This window comes from Strix aluco, chromosome 1 (assembly GCF_031877795.1).
Source record: "Strix aluco isolate bStrAlu1 chromosome 1, bStrAlu1.hap1, whole genome shotgun sequence".
NCBI lineage: Eukaryota > Metazoa > Chordata > Aves > Strigiformes > Strigidae > Strix > Strix aluco.
In genome coordinates, this window is record NC_133931.1 from 4,592,516 (window position 1) to 4,606,921 (window position 14,406).

The 14,406-nt window shown below is 46.8% G+C and overlaps 1 protein-coding gene across 1 annotated transcript; it reads right to left on the reverse strand.

The window, feature by feature from the left end:
* Positions 1 to 1,864: 1,864 nt before the first annotated feature.
* Positions 1,865 to 4,811, reverse strand: CHRAC1 (chromatin accessibility complex subunit 1). The gene is made up of 3 exons (XM_074833110.1): positions 4,641 to 4,811; positions 3,903 to 4,029; positions 1,865 to 2,926 (listed from the first exon to the last, which is right to left on the reverse strand). The coding sequence occupies exons 1-3, from the start codon at positions 4,773 to 4,775 to the stop codon at positions 2,781 to 2,783; spliced, it is 408 nt and encodes a 135-aa protein (XP_074689211.1). The 5' UTR covers positions 4,776 to 4,811; the 3' UTR covers positions 1,865 to 2,780.
* Positions 4,812 to 14,406: the final 9,595 nt, after the last annotated feature.

Here is a 14,406-nt window from a genome sequence, read left to right on the forward strand (position 1 = left end):
GTTAATACTACAGGAAAAACAGGCTTGACTTGGGGAATATTAATATCATGTCCCAGTAAAAACATTTTGTCTTTAGTCCCAGGATACCAATACTCCCAGTTGTGTCAGCACAGGCACACATGTACTGGATCACGGTGTCGGTTTTTGTCCTGGACACTTTGGCTGCTCATGCTGAGACACCCTCCTCCCCAGGCTCACGAGGTACTAGGCCGTAGAGCAGTGACTGAAGAACGTGTTGGGGATTTTTTTTTTCTTTTCTTCTTCTTTTTTTAGGGTGTCTAAAAGCAGAGTTTCTGCGTTACCTACCAAATGTCAGGGGTAACAATCCGTTGACAAGCTGAGTGGCAGCTGAACCAAAGTGCCAGAAATCCAGAAATGATCAGCCCTTGCAGGTGATGAATGGTGGGAGATACTTACTTGGGGCTGGTGGCTATTTTGGCACCTTTCATCCAGTCAGCAATATTGTCCTTCATAACATACACCTGGCACCAGGACTGGCTTTAAAAAAAGAAGACACACCTTTTCAGAAGGTTCTGCATAATGGACAATTGGATCAGCTGCAAAGACCAAATTGGTGGTGGAAAACGCCAGGTCTAAAACAAAGCAGACCTGTAATTTCGATAAATGTGCGTGCCCTAAAACTTACTCGTCTTTACCTCAAAATACACGTGCCCAGCATAAAGACCTCTTTGCCAGGGCTGCATGAGGTCATTCGGTTGAGAGCCACCTCACTTAACCGTGGAGCAGGTGTTGTTTGGCCTTGCCATAGTACCAGTTCAACAATGGAGATGCCAGCTCTGGGATCAAGCTATTCCTCTGTGACTCTGCAACACAACCGGTGTGATGGCCAGTGGTTTATGGGCCCCCAATGATTTCTCTTGTTGCCCTCTACACTACAGAATTACTGTGCAGTTTTGTGCTAGAGTACAAGTAAGGTTTTTTTTTTTTCCCCCAAAAGCCAGCAAGCACTAGACCCACTGAGTGCTGACCAATGCCACACAATTTAAATATCCTACTGCAAGCACCCTCCCCCTCCAAGCTGACAGCATTCAGCCTTCAGTTTCCTGCAGATCTCCCTGCACTTTCAATAATAGTATTTTTAAAAAGCAAAACAACCCTTTCGGCAATAGTATAGTTCCATACAGTCACTTGGGAATTTCTTTAGGGATAAAACATCACCTCGCACTCACTGCAGCGCTCCTGATACGATTTTGATTTATGGTAGCTTTGGGAAAATTTTTTATAGTGCAACATACTTTGATCTTTTAAAATAATCAGAGCGTTTCTTGTGTGGCTCAGTAGTTTTACTCCTCTGCCAGTCTCTGATCTTGCCCGCCTAACCCCCATTTTTGCTTTTGTAGAACAAATCTGGAGCGTGCCGGATTATGGAGTTGCTACGAGCCTTCTGACTTGTGTTTCCTTTCCACAGCAGTTCAGTGTCTTCGTGCCTTCAACCTACGAGGAGCTGTCAGGATTATCCTGACAGGGAGGACAGAGTCTCCCGGTAACTCTTTACCACGCCACCCAACTTAGGGTGTTGCTTGAGACACCTCCCTTCCTGACTGATTTAGCACAGGTTGCTGCCCAGCTTTTTGGGGTGGGATGTTTTGTTCCCCAGTAACATTCCTGTGCTTGTTTGGGGCATTCTTCACGCCCAGGGGAGAGATCTTGGTCACTTCTCTCTCACTCTGACTGACCATGACACTGTGCAAGCATTAGCTGTGTATCAGCAGAGATTAGCTGGTTAATGTAATTAAGACTCCCAAAGCAGACTAGATCTAGTTAGTATTGCTGATAGAGACTACTGAAAGCGCGACTTAGCCTTTCGTCCACCCTTCCCTTCTGGAAAGAACTATAGAAAGTCTCTACATCAATTGTCACTTTTCATACAAAACATTTACTTTAAAAAGTTGCATATAAAGTTCTACACAGGACAGTTACCATTTCTGTAGTAAAAAACCCCCCCAAAACAAAAGAAAAATCCAGGTCTGTCATTCAAATAATAGCAAAAGGGTTGCTCATTCTTAACAATCCACATCTAATAGATTGCAATGTGCGTTTTGGTAGAACACCACGGACAAACCACAAAGGTAGAGTTCATCAGAGAAAAAGGTTCTAGATATACGTATTTACATCATTATCTAACACACGTCCTTTTTACCACCACAGTCACAGAACCACATTAGCTCCTGGAATGGATCTCATCCTCTACCCTGTTTCTGTGCCACCGTGGCTACTGAGGCTGCATTACAGAAGTTGCTGTTTTTACAAAAGACTTTTTTAATGGGCTTGGTCCGCTGCGAATGCCCTGGCACTGTTTCCAGAAGACTGAGGGAGGGTCTGACTGGTTACTGGCTCCCCAAGGAGGCGGCCAAGGACAGCAGACACTGTGTAAAACACCTCCCCTCATCTCATCTTCCACTCTGAGGAGAAACAGAAACTGAGGAAGGACTCCCTGCTAGTCAGAGGGCAGAAGAGCTTTTGAACTGAAAGCTGCCCTTAAGAAATTTAAATTTGGACCATGATTGTCTGAAGAAGTAATTTTAAAGGATCTGAGCAAGTTCTGCTGTCAGATTTACATTAGCTCTTCTTACCCCACCATGCTCCTGAGGGAAGAATTCTGTTCCTCAACAAGTATAAAGATCAATTTCTAAACTTCTTAAAGCAAAAGCAGATGGCTCAGTATATAAATATATCCAGCATCTGGATTCTCAGTCACAAAAATAACATCATTTATACAACAGAAAATGGATCAATTATGAAGCAATTCTCTGTTGGCCTTAAGACCCAACATCTTCATCAACAGCTTCATCTTCATCCTCTTCCTCCTCATCCTCTTCATCATCTTCCCCCACTTCTCCATCTCGCTTCTCTTTTTCAAGCATTTTTAGGTATTTGCTAGCTAGGATCTTCTTTGGCAAGATATCTGGAAGGTAGAATTGTTTCTTTAAGAGTCAGTTTCAATACTTATGTTGCCTAATTAATAGTTGCACCGTACCTCTAATGAAATGAAGACGTGAAAAACATTAATATTTAAGTGAATAACCAGCTAAGTTAGTCTGACCTATACAGCTGTAAGAATAAGAGGGAATTACCCACTTATTGCACAAGTAACCAAAGATAAGGAATATATTTTACGACTGATTACTGGCAACTGTCTTTACTACCTGCTCACATACATTATTTATTGGATGTAAAATAGAATGCTCAACTACTCAACTGCCTTAGGCAGATTCAACAAGCCAGCTCTCCCATTTATGTCCTGTAGAAATGGGGTTTCTGCATTAAGGTAAGATACTGGCTCAGGGCAATAATGATGGACCTGAGACAAAGCAGAACTGTGTGCTCTGGAAGGACGATGTCCACGGGGAACCCTGATAAAAACTCAGCTAGGAATATCTTATTCTTGACCTATATCCTATGCCAATACCTTTTCTGAGCTAAGTGTTACAACAAAAAGCCAAGTATCCGTAAAAAGTGTGTGCGCACACACATGCGTGTACATACATATATAAAAGGAGAGAGGAACCATATAATTAATCACTTTGAGAAACAAGATTTACAGATTTACGTGTGTAATTTTGGGGCCACATAACTTCTCACATAAAGTTGTGCAGTGATCTTGTTTTATAGGCTGCAAGCTTTCAGATGGAGTTGCTGGAATTTAAGAAATGCTTATGGCAATATGCTGAGAACTAATTAGCCTTCTTTAATTTTGAAGCACCGGAAAAATCCCCATTCACAACGACATGTTTTCAGTGATGTAGTTTATGAGTTCCAGATGAATGAAATACAGGAGATTAACGACCAGTAGGAGAATTGTGTCCTCACAAAACAATTCAATAAGAGCAAGATTTCATTTTCCAAATTACAGACTGGATTTACCATCACGCTATAGATACCTGCAAGGAACTGAAAGGTCTCACACTCTTCGGCAGTATGTGACAGGTCACTGTAGGTCAGAGCGTTCTTCTCCTTGCCTCTGCCGTGTTTGTAGGAGTATGTAGCCAAATACTGTACAAAAAGCTCCTGAAAAATTAAAGCACAACAGTCAAAGGATGAATTCACATATAGCTGGCAGCAGTTTTCTTTAATCCTTATTTAAAGGCAGAAGGACCATATTTAACTGTACGGATGCCGGGGACGCTGTGCAGAGAGTCACTAACTTCGGAAAGCTCAAGGTCGGGATGTGGTTACATCTCCTGGGAGCACCGAGTGCAGGCTCGGCTTCTGGTACATCACTTCAACCCCAGCCCAGCAAGTGACCCGCGGGGTCAGCAAGCAGCCGGGGCTCATTTCCACCCGCGCTAATTGACCCTGATTTGACAGGGGTAGAAATGAGCCCCCCCCGCGCCGCGCAGGGGCTGCGGGAGCTCGGCCGGCCGGGCCGAGGCCCCGTTCCCCCCCGCCGCACAGCGGGAGCCCGAAGCGCGATGCTCCATGGCCGCCGAGGGACGGGCCCGGGGCGGAGGGGAACGAGAGGAGCGGCCCGAGCCGCCCGCCGGGGCCGCGGCCGGCCCTGCCACAGCGCGGGGAGGCCCCGGCAGCGGGGAGGGGAGCCCGGCCCGCAGCGGCGGTACCGCGGGGAGGCGCAGGCCCGCGCGGCGGGGACGGAAGGGAGAGGAGGAGGGAGCCGGTACCGTGGCTTTGGCGGTGAGGAACAGCGCGTCCTGGTTGATGCTGGAGACCTCCGGCGAGCTCTTCATGATCACGCGGATACGCGACAGGGGCAGCGACACCAGCCGGTTCTCGCCGCCGCTCAGCCGCGCCGCCATTTTTCCCCCCCGCTCCCCCCCCGCCACTCGCCACCGGCTCCAGCCTCTCACCCCCAGCCCGGCGAGCAATGGGCGGCGGCGGCACGGCCCGCTGGGAGCTGTAGTCCGCGGCCGTCGGGGCCGGCGTCCCCGCCACGGCGGGACTACAACTCCCACAGAGCCGCGGAGTCGCCGCCGGACGCCCCGCGGCTCCTCCGGACGCGCCGTGCAGCCGGCCCGGCCCGCTCCTTCGCGTCCCTCGGGCCCCGGGCCGCGCCCGGAGGAGTCTGGCCGCCGGGCCCCGGGCTCGCCGCGCCGGGCCCTGAGCTCGCCCCGCCGGGCCCGCGTCTCCCCAGGCCGCTGCCAGCCCCAGCGCGGGCAGGAGCGGCCGTGGGGTTTCCCTTGCTCAGCCCCCCGACCTGGGCCTTCGCCCCAGGCTAGCACCGGAGTTTTGGGAAGTTGTTTTTAATGGCAAATAGCCTGATTCTATATATATTCCAATTACAGGCCAGTGGCTACAAAATTGTTAACTCAAACTGTAATTAGAGGCTGCTAAATACCTCCTGCTGCTGTAGTACAACAGAAGGGAATGCTGTCTGGTAATCCTGCCACTTGTCAGAGGTTATGGTGAGGTGTGGAGGGCACATGTAAACTATTAAGTGATTATGGGGCTGCGTCTTTATTATTAACACATTCCTCTTCTACAGAGAGTATTTAACTTACTACTATTTATCTACAACTCCCTGAAAGGAGGGTGCAGAGAGCTGGGGATGAGTCTCTTGACCCAAGGAACAAGCACCAGGCCAAGAGGGAATGGCCTCAAGCTGTGCCAGGGCAGGGTCAGACTGGCTCTTAGGAAGTATTTCTTTGCAGAAGGGGTTGTTGGGCGTTGGAATGGGCTGCCCAGGGCAGGGGGGGAGTCCCCATCCCTGGAGGGGCTGAAGAGTTGGGTTGAGCCAGCGCTGAGGGATCTGGTGGAGTTGAGAACGGTCAGTGTGAGGTTTGTGGTTGGACTGGAGGAGCTTCAAGGGCTTTTCCAACCTTGATGACTCTGGGATTGATTCTGTAACCTGTGTGTTTACTGCGAAGGTGACTTGTAACATACTTAGGGGTGACTTGTGTCAGCCCAGGCCTGCTGAAGGCAATGGGGGGTTTGCTGCTGCTACTGCTGTTGGCTCCAGAAGTTCTGTGCCTGTTTGAGTGAGAGCTACTGTACTCCACCGAGAGTGATTCAGCACTTGCCAAACCGATGATGCATCGTTTGCATTTTGTTAATGGCTTTAATCACAAGTTTCCAATACACTTTACAGACAATATGCCTGATGATTTGTATTGGTAAGAAGTCTGCTAAAGCCACTATTTTGATTACTACTTAGCATGAGAGGGAAGAATGGGAGCTCTTCCATAGCATGCAATAATAGTTCATGGAGAATTTAGGGCAGAAAGGGATGTACCCTTAAAGAATCATATTAAATGGAAAATACTGGGAGTTTAACTGAATATTAGTAGCTTACGTAAAATTTGCCGAGTACACAAGGACAAGGCTTTCCTACAGATGATACTGATTTATTACTAAAAGGTAGCACCGTAAGCAGTTGTAAGCACCTGCGTGCAAGGATAGTACAGTGATAATCAGTTCCAACATGACTGTATTTGGAGACATCTCTTACAGCTACCTAGTACAGATAATCTACATCTCTTAGGCTGCATAATTCCCTTGAGATTACAACTTCTGTGAGGCCATTCTGTGTAAGTTGTATCTGAAGTGAAGCATGATGCCCTGTGATGCTACAGGGATATTTAGCAGGCTCAGTTTCTTCCTTGATCCTTATCGTCTTGTGACATCTTGTGGAAACAGTTGACATTACTATGACAGTGAATTTCTTATATATACTACTGGGGTGTTTCATAATTTCAACATACATATAAACCACCATCAAACTATGGAGATTTCTGAGGGTATTGAGCTATTTGGATATGGATTTAGGATCCATATAGATCCCATAGGATCTAGGGACCTGCCTGTAGTCGTTTTATTCAGCTGTGGACAATAAAATTTAAGGTGGTCTGCGCAAACCAGGACTCACTCTTTCTCCTCTAGGTCCTATCTCATTATCAGACGTTTTCTCTTTTCCTGTGCAGTGCTCCCTGAAAGGCCACTTGTGGGACAACTCTTTTTTTTCTTCGGTACCGTGCTGGGCTGATGACGGTTTTCAGGATGGAGAACAGGAGCAGGAGCACAGCAAACTTAAGGCATCTTTCCATGCTGCTGCCACAGCTTTAGTTCGTGTGAGACAGGATCGCGATATAGCTGTATAGCATATGGTGGGTGTGCACACACTCCGAGAATACCATCATATTGCATTATTACTGATACTTAATAATTTAACTTTTTTTAGTATATTTTGAAATTGCAAAATTAATGTCTTACCAGTAATGGAACCAAACCTGATCCTAATTAAAACAGACAAACCCATAGGGGAGTTCATACTAGAATTATTTCTCATGAACAGAACCAAATTGGTTTTGTTACTAAGAATTCTTTGTAAAACCTGACTGGGAATGCAGGTAAAATAAATCTCTCCTCTAGTAGATTCAGAACAACAGTTTGCCCCAAAACTAATATGTCCTGTGCAGTATAGGGACTGTTTGTACTAATTACAAACTGCAGAGCAGCATCACATCTCAAGTCTCTCCTTTTCTACTCTCACTTGACTCACCAGGCTCTGCTAGAGGAGTCCTTTTTGCTGTGCTTTGCAGACCTGAGTAAGAAACTGCTTGGTGCAGGTTATTTTTGAGCTCTTTAACTAAGTTACGTCTAATAAAGGAATAACCAGAGATGCTGTTCTTGTCCTGTAGTGAAGATTTGTTTCTTGTTACTGACACCTGTGAGCTTCCCCACAGCAATCTCTTTTTTTTTTTTTTTTTTACTTCATTGTGTGAATATGTGTGTCTGGGTGGTGTCTGCACATGTACAAATTTCCTAGGGGAAAAAAGGAAGGATTAGATTCATTCCCCTGCCCTCTGTCTCTCACTTCCCCACTGCAATTTTTGCTCTCAGTGCAGTGCTGTGGCTTCTCGTAGCTTCTCAACCTCTGTTTCATATTTAGAGAACTCGAGAGAAACTGTGGCGCTCTGTTAGCAGTACAGGTACTGTGCAAGCTTCAGCAGGACAACAGGAGGATGGTGTTAAAGCCTTTTCCTAGCTGCAGTCTCACCCTGTAGAATCACCCTTTTAATTGGTTATAGGTGAGTCACGGTGCATAAATTCCAGATTAGTGGTGTGAACTCTTAGTGCTCTGAACCTCAACTACACTGGAACAAATTTATTCATGGGCTGAATCTGCAGCAGAACCTAACTGAAGTAATGTACTAATTTGCCTCCCTAATTTACTGATTTTACTTCTGCTGTGGAAATACAGCATCAGCAGAAGTAAAACTTGCTGCTCCCGTAGTCCGCTCAAATGAGAACATATTTACATGTACTAGTGAGCTACCTGAAAGCAGAAAAGAATGTTGAACCATTGGAAAGAACTTCTCTGTATCCGATCTTTATTGTATGACATTAGAAGAAAAATAATAATAAACCTGATATAATCGGAATTCTCCATGGAAGAGAATCTGGAGGAAGTGTCTGCCAAATTCCCAAAAGCTGGTGAGAGAAGTTAGAGTACTACTGGAGAAAGAGCAAGTGCAGTAAATGGGGTTACATCAGGCTGGCTGCCAGTCACCAGTGGGGCTCCTCACGTCTCAGTTTTAGGGCCACTGCTCTTCAATGTTTTTATAAGTGATCTGGGTGCAGGAATCAAATGTACATTAAGTTTGCTGATGATACTAAACTAGGAGGAGCTGTGGACTCCCTCAAAGGTAGAGAGGTCTTACAGGGAGATCTGGATAGACTAGAGAGCTGGGCAATCCCCAACCGTGTGAAATTTAACAAGAGCAAGTGCCAGATTACCTGGGATGGCGTAATCCTGGTTGTGTATACAAATGGGGGGGACAAGAGACTGGCGATCAGCCCTGTGGAAAGAGATCTGGGGGTTTGGGTTGATAGCAAGTTGAGTATGAGTGAACAGTGAGCCCTGGCAGCCAAAAGGGCCAACCGTGTTCTGGGGGCATCACGCACAGCACAGCTATACAGTCAAGGGAGGGGATTGTCCCACTCTACACAGCAGTGATGGGGTCCCACCTCGAGTACTTGTGCAGTTTTGGGTGCCTCAGTGTAACAAGGACATCAGACTATTAGAGTGTGTCCAGAGGAGGGTGACCAAGATGGTGAAAGGCCTCAAGGGCAAGACTTAGGAGGAGCGGCCGAGGTCACTTGGCTTGTTCAGCTTGGAGAGGAGAAGGCTGAGGGGTGACCCCATCGTAGTCTACAGCTTCCTTAAGGGGGGCAGCGGAGGGGGAGGTGCTGATCTCCTCTCTATGGTGACCAGCACTAGGACACGAGGAAATGGGATGAAGTTGCGTCAGGGGAAGTTCAGACTGGACATTAAGAAAAGGTTCTTCACTGAGAGAGTGATCGGTCACTGGAACAGGCTCCCCGGGGGAGTGGTGACAGCACCAAGCCTGTCAGAGTTCAAGGAGCGCCTGGGCAATGCTCTTAGTCATATCGTTTGGTTTTAGGTAGTCCTGCGAGGAGCGGGGAGTTGGACTCGATGATCCTTACAGGTCCCTTCCAACTTGAGATATTCTATGATTCCATGATTCTATTACAGAAAGAGCATGAGGCAATTCTAGCTGCACTGAAGATCTTCCATTTATTCTAGAGAGAATATGAGGACTGTAAATTACTTGGAAAAGCCAAAAAACCCCTGAAGAATACATTTTCTGTACATAAAAATAGAGCATGGCCAAAAAGATTGTCCACTATGTTGCTGAGTGACATTTTAAAACTAATTTGCACAGATTTAAGGAGTTAATAGATTAATTAGAGATTCAATTATATATGATCTGCAATCAGAAAACATAATGAAATTCACCATTGTTGTGTAAAGAACAGTAGATAAGCACTGGACTAGGGAAAAATCAGCCTGTGTCAGCAAACAAGGGAAGGAGCTGAAGTCAGTCTGGCAAAGCATAAACACAATATGTGGATAAGTAGTTGTTGCAGATAATAATAAATGTAAGGTTATAGTAAAAGAAAGAGGTGTCTAGCACAAGATGCAGACTGTAACAAAAGAAATTAACTTATGCATTCTTTAAATTTGAAGTACAGCAATACAAGACCAGCATTTATAAACTAAAACCAGTCCAGTTCATGATGAAGCAGAAGCATTTTCTCGCACAAGGCAAAGGAAACTATTCCGAGGGGATTTGATGAAGTGTTATTTGGTAGGGATAAGAAGGTTGCATCATATTCAAAATATGAGATAAATCTGAGCAGTTGGTAAATTATATGTTAATGCAGAAATGCAAACAGAAAATTACTGAACTGACAATGGTCACTTTAAGATACCTAAACATTTGGAAGTCTCTGGGAAGGTTCTCAGTGTAGAAGTTCCTCCATTAGACTAGCTGGAGTGATGAAGATTTTCAAAAACAGAAATACATTCATGGAAGCCAAGCTTTTAAGCAGACAATACCATGTATAACCTTCCCTTTCCATTTTTGACAGATACACATTTTAGGCAACTTCTCTTCAGAGTTGCTCTACCACTTGGAATTATTCAGAACATTACACGCCCTCAGCCTGAAGGATCTCAGGAGACTGAGTAACTTAATGGCAATGAGAAGGCTCTAGCTCACAGCATTTACAGAGTCACAATCTAAATTATCTTCTAGAGATGATAAAATATTAGATAGTTTAATGTACATTTAGTAATAGGTATCTTAATGCAAGTCATAAATTGTCATCACCTTTTTGTCTCGTAGGGAAGAAGTGAAACAATAAACTGATGACATGAACTATGTCAAAAAATGTTTCCAAAACCCTCTCCAACCAATGCTACAGAGTAGATTCAATAATGCTGAGCATAGGCTGTGTTTACAGGTGACCAAATCTTTAAGGTTTTGCCACCCAGTTAGTGCTCACATCAATATTGTAGAAATAAATGTAGCAATCAATTCTCTGTGGGAAATGCTCGTAGTTACATTCCTGGTAGAATTTTGTGAAAGAAAACCAGTTATTTTCTTCATTTAAAACTGCCGCTCTCTGTTCCCTCCATCCTGCATTTGGCCAAGTTTGAACATACCCATCTGCCCTCCTGAAAGGGGTGTGCAGCTTCCTGGGTTTGTATTGTCTGAAGTCTGCAGAACTGCTCTATTTGAAAATTGCAGTTCAATCTGTATCATCTTTGAATTCGTGTTAAATCAGTTTACACCAGTTAAAGGTGTAGGCGAGCAGCTCCGGTGCCGGCACGATGGGCTGTGGCGCACAGTGGGGTTTCCTGAGCCGGGGGAACCTGAGGGGAGCGGAGAGACCCGCCAGGAACCGGCAGCTCCCGCCACAGCGGCTGAGGGGACCTGGGCAGGGCCGGCAGCAATGGCGGGAGATTGAACTGTGGTGTAACGGAAACCAGCCCTCAGTCACCGAGGTGAGCGGCTTCGGTGCCAGCACAACCCACACCTATAAAAGCAATCCCTGGGGAACGCTGGTGACCAGGGTGGGCAAACAGGGTGCGGCACAGCAGGGTGTTGTAACTCTGCCAGCTCGACCAGGGAGCAATGGCGTCCGCCCGGCAGAAGGCCCCGTCCGCTCTAAACTCCGCACCCGCCGCGCCTGAGGCAGCTTCGCAGCCAGAGCTCCGGTGGAACACGCTGCCACCCGGGTGCCAGGCTGCAGGGTGGGCCCTGCTCTTCTGCCAGCGCCGGCCGGCAGCAGTGAGCACAGCTGTGGGAGCTGCGCCCAGGGAGAGGAGCTCCTCCGCTTAGGGACAGAGCTCCGGGAGGGGGGCAGCAGGTTGAGGAGTATCAGGGAGAGCGAGAGGGAGACAGACTGCGGGAACTGCACCTGCCTTCCCTGCGACAGGCCTGTCAAGAAGGAAATCCTAAAGGCGCAGGAGCAGGCCATCCCCATGTACCAACAGACGAGCTGGCAGGGAAGAAGACCGGCCTGGCTGATGAGAGAGGTTTGGCTGGAATTCAGGGGAAAAAAAGAAAGTTTATGACCTTTGGAAGAAGGGGCAGGCAATTCAGAAGGACTACAAGGTGGTTGTGAGGTTATGCAGGGAGAAAATTAGAAGGGCTAAAGCCCACCTAGAACTTAATTTGGCTACTGCAGTAAAATACAATAAAATATGTTTCTATAAATAAATTCACAACAAAAGGAGGGCTAAGGAGAATCTCCATCCTTTATTGGACGCGGAGGGAAACGTAGTGACAAAGGCTGAAGAAAAGGCTGAGGTACTCAATGCCTTCTTTGCCTCAGTCTTTAATGGTGAGACCAGTTGTTCTCAGGGTATCCAGCCTCCTGGGCTGGAAGACAGGGACGGGGAGCAGAATGAAACCCCCACAATCCAAGGGGAAATGATTAGTGACCTGCTACATCACTTAGACACACACAAGCCTATGGGGCTGGATGGGATCCACCCAAGGGTATGGAGGGAGCTGGCAGAAGTGCTCACCAAGCCACTTCCCATCATTTATCAGCAGTCCTGGCTAATTGGAGAGGTCCCAGTTGACTGGAGGTTAGCAAGTGTGACACCCATCTACAAGAAGGACAGGAAGGAGGATCTGGGGAGCTACAGGCCTGTCAGCCTGCCCTTGTTGCGGGGGAAGCTTGTGGAGCAGATCATCCTCAGTGCCATCACACGGCACATACAGGACAGCCAGGTGGTCAGGCCCAGTCAGCATGGGCTTATGAAAGGCAGGTCCTTCTACTTCTATTAGAAGGTGACCCACTTAGTGGATGAGGGAAAGGCTGTGGATATTGTTTAGCTGGACTTCAGTAAAGCCTCTGATGCTGTTTCCCACAGCATTCTCCTGGAGAAATTGGCTGCTCATGGCTTCCATGGGTATGCTCTTCACTGGGTAAAACACTGGCTGGATGGTTGAGCCCGAAGAGTGGTGGTGAATGGACTTAAATCCAGCTGGCGGCTGGTCACAAGTGTGGTGTTCCCGAGGGCTCAGTATTTGGGCCAGTTCTGTTTAATATCTTTATCAACAATCTGGAAAAAGGGATCGAGTGCACCCTCAGTAAGTTTGCAGAAGACACCCAAGTTGGGCGGGAGTGTTGATCTGCTTGAGGGTAGGGAGGCTCTGCAGAGAGATCTGGACAGACTGGATCAACGGGCCAAGGCCAACTGTATGAGGTTCAACAGTGCCGGGTCCTGTGTTTGGGTCACAACAACCCTACACAACGCTACAAGCTTGGGGAAGAGTGGCTGGAAAGCTGCCCGGCGGGAAAAGGAGCTGGGGCTGTTGGTCGACAGATATGAGAATATGAGCCAGCAGTGTGCCCAGATGGCCAAGAAGGCCAACAGCATCCTGGCTTATATTAGAAATAGTGTGGCCAGCAGGACTAGGGAAGTGATTGTCTCCCTGTACTCGGCACTGGTGATGCCACACCTCGAATACTGTGTTCAGTTTTGGGCCCCTCACTACAAGAAAGACTTGAGGTGCTGGAGTGTGTCTAAAGAAGAGAAGCAAAGCTGGTGAAGGGTCTAGAGCACAAGTCCTGTGAGGAGCGGCTGAGGGAACTGGGGGTGTTTAGCCTGGAGAAAAGGAGGCTCAGGGGAACCTTATCGCTTTCTACAACTACCTGAAAGGAGGTTGTAGTGAGGTGGGGGTTGATCTCCCAAGTAACAAGCAATAGGACAAGAAGAAACAGCTTCAAGTTGCACCAGGGGAGGTTTCGATTGGATGTTAGGAAAAATTTCTTCACTGAAAGGGTTCTCAAGCCCTGGAACAGGCTCCCCAGGGAAGTGGTTGAGTCACCATCCCTGGAGGTATTTAAAAGGCATGTAGATGTGGTGCTTAGAGACATGGTTTAGTGGTGGGCTTGGCACTGTTAGGTCACCGGTTGGACTCAGTGATTTTAAGGGTCTTTTCCAACCTAAATGATTCTATGATTCTATCTAAATACAATTGCTCATCCAAAATCTTCAAAAACTGTGAATTCTATTGAAGTTATTTTGTTGGAGTGACACTACTTTAAGTCATGACATGCTCCCTTCTGTTCCAACAAGCATCTGCACTGGAAAAGTAGAGACTGAGAATGCTCCCATGCCAGAGGATTTGCAGATTGAGACTGAGAGGAGTTTTCACTTCCTTTGCTTTGGCTGAATAGCAAAAGTGGCAGAGGAGGGCTTGCAAGAACACATCATACAATTTTCCTTTCTCTTGACATTGAGACAACAAAAAGATGGTTTGCTTGATGATCTGCCTTGATAATTGGATAAAATACTTGGGCCGAGCAGCTCCATGGGAATGTAGTGGCAGCAGGTAGATCTCTTCCATGGGGAAAACCAGTAGCGTGTTGGAAGAGTTGGTGGCAACCAGGAACATGTGTCTGCTCTCCTGCGTTAATGTGGAATATAAAAAATCTGGAAAGAGGAAGTTTGTCAGAAGTTATTATTCCCAATGTTTTATAAGGAGGGATATGTATATAAAAAAGCATATATAGTCAGACTAGATAGAAGGAAGACTTTTTTTACAATGAGGGTGGTGAAACACTGGAACAGGTTGCCCAGGGAGGTGGTAGATGCCCCAT